Raw genomic sequence first — 12,401 nt, 5'->3', positions numbered from 1 at the left:
CATTTATGCCCAACGAACGTCATTGTGATTACAAGTTTGAGTGACATTTTCGTTTCACAATTTATATGAAGGGGTTCAGGTTTTTTTGCATTCAAATGTACTGTACATCATGTATTGGTATTCCCTATTCGGATTTTAAATTGGTTGAGTTGAAGTACAAAACTGACCCAGAACTTAACAAATGGCCATGTTGTTATGGGTTATATTATGTGCGTGTAGTTTCTGTTGTGTTGCCCCCTTGGCCTACGAGTGCGTCTTGCTGTCAGGTATTTTTGCTGATCTGATTCTGGAGTGGCCCAATCCTCTTACCCTCCCTTTAGCAATGTCCTAAGTGAATTAGTCAGGATTACTCTTCTGTCCCCCTCTATCTCTCTTTCCTTATCTCTCTCCCTCCTTCATTCCCTCCCCATCTCTCTCTCTTTTCTCTCTACCTCTATCTCTCTTTCCTTATCTCTCTCCCTCCTTCATTCCCTCCCCATCTCTCTCTCTTTTCTCTCTACCTCTATCTCTCCCCCTCTTTTCCTCTTCCTTCTCTCTCGCAGTCTCTTTCCCTGTTTGTCGGTCATCTACATGTCTCTCAATCTCCTCTACCAATGGTCTCAATTGTTCCCTTTCTCCTTGAAAAAAGCTAAGTATACCCTATAAAAAGAAGGAAGGACACCCTTGATGATAATACTATATGGGAAAGACTTAACTAGAAACTGATTTAAACACACAGGCCATGGTTCAAACATATTTCAGATCAACTCAAACTCTGCTATTGGGGAAAATGAGTGACTCAGAGATGTCATCACTTTCTCTTGATTTATTTCCTTCCAAAAATGGTTCAATGTCCAAAGAACAATCAAGGCTGTCATCTGTGACATAAAGTATTGTCTATCGTCCCTCAGGGTAATACAAAGAACATTTACTTCCTGCCGTATCCCACCCCCTCCCATCAAACCCATCTATTCTCCTTCATCTCTGCCAGCCTCTTATCCCCCTTTGGCTCCCTCCCCACCCCCACTACTCCACCTCACCCCCCTCTTCTGACAACTCTGACAACTCAGTAATCCCTAGTTGACCTGGTTACATGCCATACAATTTGACCACAAGTGGACATTTGTGTGCGGGTGTATACTTGTTTGTGAGTACAATATGTGTATTCAATGTGTATGCGATGTGTGTGTGTGTGTTCGTGTGTGTTATAAAATAGATGGGCACTGAGTTACTCTGCAGCAATGTTCCTATCTTTGCCAATACGGCATCTTCATTACAAATGTGTGTTGGAATCTAGACATTGCAAATGATGGATTCCATAACATATTTTACAGTATCTGAAGATACTGGTTAGGTGACAGAGTAACAATTTGTTACTTTAAACTTGGACAAATATGGACTCTAAAAATGAAAAACCTATTAATTTATAGAACAGAATAACTTTGTTTTTCAGAGTGGAACAAAAGTATATTTATCTAACAATGTTGCGAGTGAATAACATAGGAGGGTGATGAATTGATGAAGAGTTCATTTAAACACAAACATAACAGAGACGTAAAAAGGAAACTGGTGAGTTTTCCATAGCGCACTCAATACGCACACCACATACGCACTCAACTCGCTGGGTTAATCCCACTCTGCACCACTTTAATCCCTCTGCCCTCCCTCTCTGTGATCTGATTGGTTAATCCCTGCCCTCTCTGTCTGGGTCCTGATTGGTTAATCTCTCTCAGAGGGTGCAGTGCGGTTGTAATCTGCCCGTCATCAGCACAGAGAGTTTTATACAGACAGACATGTTGCCGGTAATCTCTGAAAGGAGCAGATGTGGTGGGGGATGGAGGAAGGACAGCAGCACTCAGCAGACCTTGGGGAAGGTGAATATAGAGACACAGCATTCCCAATGTGGGTTGTGTTCATTAACCACCAAACAGACACACAGGGAGGGACTAGCTGGAGTTGTCCAATCACAAACAACAACGTCCTACTACATACCCCAGCTGCAAAACTAACCCTGATTTCTTGTTTTCCATTGCAAAGAGTTTAAAAATGTTGCCATTGTGTGCCCTTCTCTCTGAAGTATACTCACAAACTGTAAACCCTTAACACATAAGACCTAAATCACCAAATCATGACCCCTTAAAATATAGCATTTCCTTTCTCTTTAGGGAATAAGGAACACAAACACTCAACCACATCAGTTTAAACTTTTGAGTCCAATGACTACTCTAACTCAATGACGGAGAACTTAGTTCAGACGAGATGTGCATACCCTAATGCAAAGAAACACTTATTCACACAATAAACGCTATTCACAAAATAAAGAGTGGGTCAAGTGGTATATGTGTACAACATAAACCTGTATAAACCTTTACAAACAATTGTAAAGCAATAGTCACCAACTCTGGTGATCATTGGAGAGCTACTGGACGTGGAGGTTTTACCTCCAGCCCAGCACAAAACTACTTCGTTCATCTGAGTTTATCGAGACCTTGAGTTGATTAGCTGTATCAGGTTGGTATACATTCCACCGATTCTGTTGCAAAACATTTCTTAAACGGGAGCAAATGGAATGAAACGGGGAGGGACATACCTGAATGTGTTCAAAATCAAGTCTAATTTAGCTCTGTTTGCCTCCGTTTGGTTCTTAAACTGTAAATGGTTTCCGTCATGAATACACCCCAGGTGTTTTGGTGCTGTGTTGGCCGGAGAAAAGCCCTGCACACCACCGTACCTCTGCAGAACCAGGTTGATATTCATTAGTATCAAATTTGAGAGAATTTGTGCCTTTTGTGAAAGAGGCACCACATTTCACACACAGCTAGGGCAAGTCCTACTACCTTCCCCAGCTGCCAAACTAATCCTGATTCAGATGACCATCCTACCCATGCTAGATTACGGAGATGTCATTTAGATTTTTAAAATCCTAGCCCTTGTAGGAGGATGACTTGCCTATTTAAATAAAGGTTAAATAGAAAATGGAAGAAATAAACATAGGCTTCCTGGGTCGTGTTCACTAAGCAAGAAACTGAAGGAAAAAAACAGTCCAAAACAGAGAGATACTATTTTAACTTCAGAAACACTCATTTTCATTTTCCACCACACGTTTGGAAACTTTTGGAAACTATATATCCCTACTAGTTGGTGAAACTGTAGCGCAGTACAAACTGTGCCAAATCTACTGATGTTCAACTTCTTACCCCTCTGGTCAGGCATTGTAAGAGGAACTAGGAAAGAAAACAGGCATGTCTACCTACGCACACAGATCTCTGATGATGTAACAAAAATAAATACATTTACAAAGCTCTGACAACCTAATCTAACTTGGGAATCGCTATCTTTCACTGCTATATAGCACATTTTCGACAATTCCTCTTGGAGTGGGCCACTAACAAAAGTGTAAGCAAGGAGCAAAGGATTGCAATGCATATTCACATGCAAATAGCAATTGGTTTCTATTGTGCTTTAGGAATGACATGAGAGCAACATTACTTTCAAAAACATGATTTCAAGCTGTATATCATTTGTTTGCCTTGCCTTATTGGCAAAGATAGGAACATTGCTGCAGAGTAACTCAGTGGCTGCAAAAACAAACGTTTGAGTTCTAGCTCCTTAGTTTTGTGGTTACGACAGGGCAGGGATGGGCAACTGGCTGCCGGCGGACCGCACCCCTTTTGAAGGCACTCACTCGGGGTCTCAACTTACTGTTGCAAGATAGAATAAACAGGGTGCAATTTCAAAATGTGGTTGCGCATCAAATCAAAGTTTATTTGTCATGTGCGCCAAATACAACAGGTAGACCTTACAGTGAAATGCTTACTTACAAGCTCTAACCAATAGTGCAAAGAAAAGGTGTGTAGGTAAGTAAAAAAATAAAACAGTAAAAAGACATTTGAAAATAAGAGTAGCAAGGATATATACAGACACCAGTTAGTCAGGCTTATTGAGGTAGTATGTACATGTAGGTAGGTATGTTTAAAGTGACTATGCATATATGATGAAGAGAGTAGCGGTAGCGTAAAAAGAGGGGTTGGCGAGTGGTGGGACACAATGAGGATACCCCGGTTAGCCAATGTGCGGGAGCACTGGTTGGTCGGGCCAATTGAGGTAGTATGTACATGAATGTAGTGACTATGAAGTTGAAGTGACTATGAAGTTGAAGTGACTATGCATAAGATAAACAGAGTAGCAGCGGTGTAAAAGAGGGGTTATGGGGGGGGACTATTTGCACACAATGCAAATAGTCCGAGTAACCATTTGGTTACCTGTTCAGGAGTCTTATGGCTTGGGGGTAAAAACTGTTGAGAAGCCTTTTTATCCTAGCACTCCGGTACAGCTTGCCATGTGGTAGTAGAGAGAACAGTCTATGACTAGGGTGGCTGGGGTCTTTGACCATTTTTAGGCCTTCCTCCGACACCGCCTGGTGTAAAGCTCCTGGATGGCAGGCAGCTTGCCCCAGTGATATACTGGGCCATTAGCACTACCCTCTGAAGTGCCTTACGGTCGGAGGCCGAGCAATTGCCATACCAGGCAGTGATGCAACCAGTCAGGATGCTCTCGATGTTGCAGCTGTAGAACCTTTTGAGGATCTCAGGACCCATGCCAAATGTTTTGTTTGCTGAGGGGGAATAGGCAAGTTTCTCTTATGTCAGTCACTGCTAGTCACTCAATTTGCCCATGTCAGTTATTTTTTTTTAGATTGGTAAATAAGTCAAGCGGCCAGGTATCTAAATTTAGTAATCATGGTTGAATTATCAGCCAAGGGTTTCCACATGGATTGTTTTTATTTAACTAGAATCACTGGAAATTAGCTCCAAAACAGTTATTTCCTCTCTGCCCCATAGCAAAATTAGTAGAATTGCATGATGCACATGTGGGTATAGACACGTGAACAACCCCAGCCCCTCAATGACTTTAGATTTTTGATGGCCCCCACCCCCATCCAAAGGTTCCCATCGGTAATCTAGTTGCATTTATAAGTCATTTTCTTTCAAATCAAAATAGGTAGCTCACCAGAATCCTACATCTCTTATAAACTACGCACACAACAAGTAAAGAGCGAAACATTTGTAGAAAAGGAAACAGATTAAGACACCCATTTGGATATCTATTTATTACCACCATAATATGAGAAATTTGGAAAATACAAACATCAGCTTATTTAAACATCTGAAAATCTGGAGGAATAAGAAAAAATATAAGAAAACAAACATGAGGTTATATTGTGTATCACAAATTGAGGAAACGGACAGATTCTATGGTCAGAGCTAGAGACGTGAGAGCAACAGAAAAGAACCCAAACGTGCAGAGTAACTCTTGCTACTACAAAGTAGCATTTTTACAGGTGTGACAACTAATGCTCATCTTAAGAGACAGAGATCAGGTAAAGAGATTGAGAGTAGCATCATGGATAATGACACTGATAGTGAGAAAAACAAAATAGGAAGGGGGCTGGTATATATCGGCCCCGTGTGGCTGCCATTGGAACAGGAGCTCGCTTATGAAACAGAGCTCTTCCTGATTGGTTTGAAAATAATTCTGTAAAAACAAGAGTTTCCTATGTCTTAAAACATCAATCACTTTTTTCCCCTTGTTCCTATTTTGACATCTCTGGCAGTTGTAAAAAGAAAATATATGTATGAATTATATATATATTTTAAAGACAACATATCCACAATGATAGTAATAATAATTTTAAAAATGAAGTAGCCATACTCATTTGAATACAATTTGCTTGGCTGATCAGAGCTCTCACACCAACAGACTAAGGGCGCTCCACAGACAACAACCCCCCAACCATCAATTTAGAGGGGCAGGAGAGTGTGGAAGGGCTGGATAGGGATCAGAGGAGTAGGCGGGGAAGGGGTGTGGCTGTGGTGGGCATGAGGGTGCATGGGGAGAGTACCCCAGATCAGGTGTAGAGGATGGAGCAGGAAGTGGGTGAGAATGGGAGGTGGGCAGACAGTGCAGAGGCCCTGGGGTTAGTTTAAGTAGCACCCTGCTGTGGAAGTTGCCACTCCCCTTAAGCAGACTAGCCCCGGGCGACACCACTCTGGTCTGCCCCCCCTGTGTGTGTGAGTGTTGCAGAAACCTGTCGCAAAACACACACATGCCTGATATCTCCCCTGGTCAATCAGAGTAGTTTTGTTGTAGGAGAGCTGAGGATGCATGGTTCTAAGCATGTGTGCGTATTTGTCTGATCAGCGACTCCTACTACATGCACAAAAAAGATACCCTAAAGCATCTGCTGAAGACAAAAACTATGAGAGACGAGACTTTTCAGACACATTTCTATCTCATCATAATCACCGTTACTCTAAAGTCTACCAAGAAGAATACAGCGAGAGGGGGCTGAGGAGTGAGATGGAAGGGCGGGGGGAACGAGAGAGTGAAGGTGAGGACAGTTAGAGGTAAAGAAAAAAGAGAATGGAGCATTGGAGAAAAGAAAGGGCGGCATCTAAGCACGCTCTCCACGGATGCGGCGTGCCAGCTGGATGTCTTTGGGCATGATGGTGACACGCTTGGCATGGATGGCGCACAGGTTGGTGTCCTCAAACAGACCCACCAGGTATGCCTCGCTCGCCTCCTGCAGACAGAATGATTTTCACACACATGGTGAACAGTGAGTCAGCACAAAAATTAATTTTGAGATGTGTATAGGCCAATTAGGACATGATCTGGGTTAGGAGGAACAGAGCTTCACTCACACACAGCCACTGACCTGAAGTGCTCCGATGGCGGCGCTCTGAAAGCGCAGGTCGGTCTTGAAGTCCTGAGCAATCTCCCTCACCAGGCGCTGGAAGGGCAGCTTGCGGATAAGCAGCTCAGTGGACTTCTGGTACCGACGGATCTCACGCAGGGCCACAGTGCCGGGCCTGGAAACAACACACTGTCAGTATGACTAGGGGGGAAAAGTAATTATATTCTTTTCTCTTTTAATATAGTTATTCACTGCTCATATCCCCATGCTGAATGCTACTGCCCTGGTCGTGTCTGGCCATGGTAAACACTGAATGGTGACGACCGTTTACCAGCAGTCACTGCTTAGTTATAAGGCTTGTTGAACGGCTAATTGAAAACAGTGTCTGCGTCTGAAATGGCCCCCTATTTCCTGTGTCCTGGTCAAAAGTAGTGCACTATATAGGAAATAGGGTGGCATTTCAGACATATGGGGACTTATGATTGTCAAGTCATTTCCATAACAATATGGATTGGTAGCACCTGTGTGGTTTCACACAAGCTCTACATGTCATAATAGGGCTGTATCCACATGTACTTTCAAGGGTGAACACAAACTGTTATTTCTAGGGGTGATCCGATGCTTTACCTGTAACGATGGGGCTTCTTGACCCCACCGGTGGACGGCGCACTCTTGCGGGCAGCCTTGGTGGCCAGCTGCTTACGTGGAGCCTTTCCTCCAGTGGATTTACGGGCGGTCTGCTTGGTACGAGCCATGACGAGTTAGTTATACTTGAAAGACAGGAAAAACCACATTGGAAACATGTTGAATATGTGTCAACAACGCTCTGTTATACACATTCTGTGAGTTGCAAATATATTGAAATATAATTTTCCCAAGTGTTAAACGTACTAGTCTGATTAATCAGACTAATACACAATTCATTGGAATATACAGCCCGATACATTTGTGTGGAAAATCTTGTAAATGTTCCTTGCGAGCCAGAATGTTAAATAAGATTACATTTAAACTTACTGTACAAGTTGTCTGTGCGGTTTGTCCTTCTGCTACTCAAAATGAGAAAAAACATCCATAGCAAAGTATTGCTAACCTGACTTTTTAGAGAGCTGGTATATGGTTCAGTACCTAGGCAGTTTGTTTTATATTGGAAATTTAAAAAAAGATTGTTCTCCATCTTCCCCTGATTCAGAATATACCATTTTCTTTGTCATGTCATGTCATGCTTGCTTCAATAGCTACTGATGGAAAAATATATATAAAACTAACTTTACCTAGGTCCCAAACAAATATAGGGCACGTTCGCAAAGTATTCAGACCCCTTGACTTTTTCCAAATTTTTTCCTCAAAAAAATGTTTAGGAATTTTTGCAAATTTGCAATAACAAAAATAAATATATAAATAAATAAACATTTACATAAGTATGTAGACCCTACACTCAGTACTTTGTTGAATCACCTTTGGCAGCGATTACAGCCTTGAGTGTTTTTTTGGTATGACGCTACAAGCTTAGCACACCTGTATTTGGGGAGTTTCTCCAATTCTTCTTTGCAGATCCTCTCAAGCTCTGTCAGGTCTCTCCAGAGATGTTCGATCGGGTTCAAGTCTGGGCTCTGTCTGGTCCACTCAAGGACATTAATAATAATAATAAATGCCATTTAGCAGACGCTTTTATCCAAAGCGACTTACAGTCATGTGTGCATACATTCTACGTATGGGTGGTCCCGGGGATCGAACCCACTACCCTGGCGTTACAAGCGCCATGCTCTACCAACTGAGCTACAGAAGGACATGATGGAATTCAATAATCATAAACTATTTACATATCATTTAAATACTTTTGTGGAACTTTGAATCTTTGCGACAACAACCACGACATACAAGACAAGACATTCAGAGGCTTATCCCGTAGCCACTCCTGCGTTGTCTTGGCTCTGTGTTTAGGGTCGTTGTCCTGTTGGAAGGTGAACCATTGCCTCAGTCTGAGGTCCTGAGCGCTCTGGAACAGGTTTTCATCAAGGATCTCTCTGCATTTTGTTCCGTTTATCTTTCCCTCGATCCTGAGTAGCTTCCCTGTCCCCGACACTGGAAAAACATCCCCACAGCAGAATGCTGCCACCACCATGCTTTACTGTAGGGATGGTGCAAGGTTTCTTCCAGACGTGACGCTTGGTATTCAGGCCAAAGAGTTCAATCTTGGTTTCCTCAGAGCAGAGAATATTGTTTTGTATTGGAGCCAGCTCTAGGAAGTCTTGGTGGTTCCAAATGTCTTCCATTTAAGAATGATGGAGGCCACTGTGTTCTTGGGGACCTTTAATGCTGCAGACATGTTTGTTACCATTCCCCAGATCTGTGCCTTGCCACAATCCTGTCTCAGCACTCTCCAGACAATTTTTTCAACCTCACAGCTTGGTTTTTGCTCTGACATGCACTGTCAACTGTGGGACCTTATATAGACAGGTGTGTGCCTTTCCAAATCATGTCCAATCAATTTAATGTACTACAGGTGGACTCCAATTAAGTTGTAGAAACATCTCAAGGATTATCAATAGAAACAGGATGCACCTGAACTTAATTTCGAGTCTCATAGCAAAGGGTCTGAATACTTAAGGTATCGGTTTTTCTATTTCTAATACATTTGCAAAAATGTCTAAAAATACATTCTCGCTTTGTCATTATGGGGTATTGTGTGTAGATTGATGAGGGCTTATTTAATCCATTTTAGAATAAGGCTGCAACGTAACAAAATGTGGAAAAAGTCAAGGCGTCTGAATAATTTCAGAACAACCTACAAGCTCTCTCTTAAAGTCAGCTAAACAATACTTTCCCGTGGATATTTTGTCTGAAATTTTGAGCAGCAAAAGGCCAAACCATACGTACAACAGGTATAGTAATTGTAAATGTAAATTCATTAAAACATTCTGGCTTGTAAGGGATATTTAGCCGATTTTTGCAAACAAATGTCTCAAGTTTATATACCAATTTATTGTGTATTACAGCCTGATTAATCAGACTAACTATTAATCAGACTAACTAGTATGTTGCTATTATGGAGAAATGATGACTGAAATGGTTCCATCTGGAGTACTACTCTGTTATGACAACTTTCTATTTTGCTGAACAGCTGCAATGCGATACAGCAACAGTGGGCCAGTCATGGAAATCTATTTCTCTGGGCCAGTATCCTACCCGTGAACACTCGGATACTGCCCAACCAATCAAACTAGTATGCAGATCGCCTATCGGAAAAACATCCAATCCAGTGGGCATTTTTCTCGCTGTCGACCAATCAAGATACACTACTTAGAACGTAGGGATGGGTCCACAAACCATTGTGCCGCCTCTAACCGCAAGATTATGGCCGCAAATGAAGAGGCAATCGAATAAAGTCTACCAATGTACTGGCAAAGAGCGGAACATGAACTTAGAAAAATCTAATAAAAACAAATCAAAAATCAGGACTACGAGTATTAAAACATCAAAGTAGACAACTGTAGCTATCCAAAAAGTTGCTTTGAGTTGTATGTGAATGTTTGTTCACACCGTACAAGCGAAGTAAAACTATACATGAAATTGGATCAGAATTTTATATCTGCTTCCGCCAGTGGAAGTAGAAAGCCTCTGGCATCGCGGCAGTCGCTTTTCCATTTCTACACCGACGGAATGGAAGGATATTTTGAAATAAAAATAAGTTTAATCAATATAAAACTTATATAAAAATGTGGTTAAGTGTTTCAGACAAAACAACATGCTAAAATATGCCACTTACCTGACGTGACTATAAATGTTTTTTCGCAAGGAAATAAATGTTATGGTTGTCTAGCAGTTTCAGTATTTACTATCTCTCACACAATGGTGGGAACACGGCGTTCAGCAGGAAAATGGCTGCCGTGTCAATCATTCTACTCCCATAATGCAACGTGTTTCATTTTTGTAAACACCGTTTTCTGATGATTGAATCTTTCCCTGAAAGGAACATTTGCATTGTTTTCTAGTGAATTGTCTATCAATGTGAAGTAATATAACAAGAAATACCCTAAAGTGCTCAATCAATTAGACGTGAAAGAAGGTAGTCTCCTCTTTCACTGCAACAGCCTACATTTATTTGTAGGCTAAAACATGTACGTAGGCCTATATTATGCAATAAGGCATCAGCTGGCGTATACAAGTTTGCTAACAATTTATTAAGCAAATACAAGATATTCAAAACTATGAGGATTCTGTGTTATGCAATATAGCAGTTACCATATATGTGATTGAATATTATCTGCTGTTGGCTTGTGTGGATGTATGTGTTATGCAACATTGCTGACTTGAGACATTGTTAGCAGTTTCAGGGCCATGGGCCTTTTTCATGATGGAAAAATACAGAATAATATGAAGACAAGACCTGTGCAATGAGTTGGGGGCACATTCAGAACGTAGTGTTGAGAGAACAAACAGTCTTTTGTTAGATAACAAGAGCCAGGTGCCTGATAACAGTATATTCTACACGGCTACAACGACTGACCGCTGAAGCGCTTAGGGGGCTGGGACCAGCCTCTGCGCCAACAATCAACGATAGGCTAGGTGAGTCTAAACCACGCCCAGTCTCTATTCTGACAGGCCGGCTCGGAAGCAGGAACTACCTCTGTAAGAGTATATTTATAATATCTTTGTCAGGAACAAGTAAGTTCTCTGTTTTGCCCTGCGAGGTGGGACAGAGAGCCCGTATATACGAAAATTGCATTTACCACTTATTGCTTAGCAAATAAAAAAGACATAGTATATAATCGGTGACTCAGTGTCATACTTATCCAGATCCCAGATTCGAATTGACGCAACCCTAACAAAACAACCACACAATCTGGGAAGAGAGGCACAGACTGGTGTCATTGACCATCAAAGTGAGTGTCATGGACATTTAAAGCGAAAATCAAGGATAATTTAAGGTTTTGTTGATTAATCATGGCTGATTTGAGAGCTTGATAAAAAATATAATTTTATCGTTTAGAGATTAAGTAAATAATTATGTTAATTTGCCTTACTGTAGGTCTGCTTTACAACACCCTTCCCATTGTGTGTGATGAATCGGAATTAAATCTGAATGAATGAATCTGAATTACAGTGTTATTAAGAAGTTGTTACCACTGACATTTAATTCAAACAAAAAACAACACTTGATTTTGTAGGATGGTTTATTTTTTATGGTGGAAAGGCATGGTGTAGAAGGGTCAGACTTGATTTATGACTCGATGCTAAAAACCACATGAACAAGCAGAGTTTAATAGGCTATTGAATTCAGTTTTAAAATATTTGTAAATATTTGTAACAAACAGTGATATTGCCTCTTGTTTATAATATTTCAAGTGAAGGTCTTTTAGGGGAGTATGCGAGGCACAGACATTCGCTTAGGCTAGAAAAATTCTGCTAGGAGCAAACCATTAGATGTTGGTTTCATGTGCTCTGTCTCCCTCTAGTGCTATGGTTTGCTTCTGCTTCTCTGAAGTTCACCATCATCATGTGAATATTGTTTTGGAGATAAACTACATCAACATAGATTGATTGACAAGTGTGTAGGCTACAACTGATGTCTAATAAATTATACATTTATTCCCCTATGTATTTATTTGGACAGTGAAGCTAAACCTTTTAATTCAGCTCTCTCAGCATTTTGGATATGATACAATGGCTACAGTACAAAATGTCACCTTTTATTTGAGGGTATTTTCTTACATATTTGTTTTAC

At 41.1% G+C, this 12,401-nt stretch overlaps 1 protein-coding gene across 1 annotated transcript; it reads right to left on the bottom strand.

Moving 5' to 3' along the window:
- Positions 1 to 5,070: 5,070 nt before the first annotated feature.
- LOC118390963 (histone H3.3A) lies at positions 5,071 to 10,602 on the bottom strand. The gene is made up of 4 exons (XM_035781842.2): positions 10,443 to 10,602; positions 7,304 to 7,446; positions 6,698 to 6,851; positions 5,071 to 6,562 (listed from the first exon to the last, which is right to left on the bottom strand). Exons 2-4 carry the CDS (start codon positions 7,429 to 7,431, stop codon positions 6,434 to 6,436), a joined length of 411 nt encoding a protein of 136 aa, XP_035637735.1. The 5' UTR covers positions 7,432 to 7,446; positions 10,443 to 10,602; the 3' UTR covers positions 5,071 to 6,433.
- Positions 10,603 to 12,401: the final 1,799 nt, after the last annotated feature.

Source organism: Oncorhynchus keta, chromosome 12 (genome assembly GCF_023373465.1).
Source record: "Oncorhynchus keta strain PuntledgeMale-10-30-2019 chromosome 12, Oket_V2, whole genome shotgun sequence".
Classification (NCBI taxonomy): Eukaryota; Metazoa; Chordata; class Actinopteri; order Salmoniformes; family Salmonidae; genus Oncorhynchus; species Oncorhynchus keta.
The sequence above is the reverse complement of the archived record's forward strand: the minus strand, read 5'-3'. Positions and strand labels throughout refer to the sequence as shown.

Bases quoted from the DNA above. Each gene is read 5' to 3' on its own strand.
- LOC118390963 (XM_035781842.2), bottom strand. From the start codon at position 7,431: ATGGCTCGTACCAAGCAGACCGCCCGTAAATCCACTGGAGGAAAGGCT. The intron at 6,852-7,303 runs GTAAAGCATCGG...TGTTGTTTCCAG, and splicing joins AAGAAGCCCCATCGTTACAG to GCCCGGCACTGTGGCCCTGC. The intron at 6,563-6,697 runs GTCAGTGGCTGT...TTCTGTCTGCAG, and splicing joins CCGCCATCGGAGCACTTCAG to GAGGCGAGCGAGGCATACCT.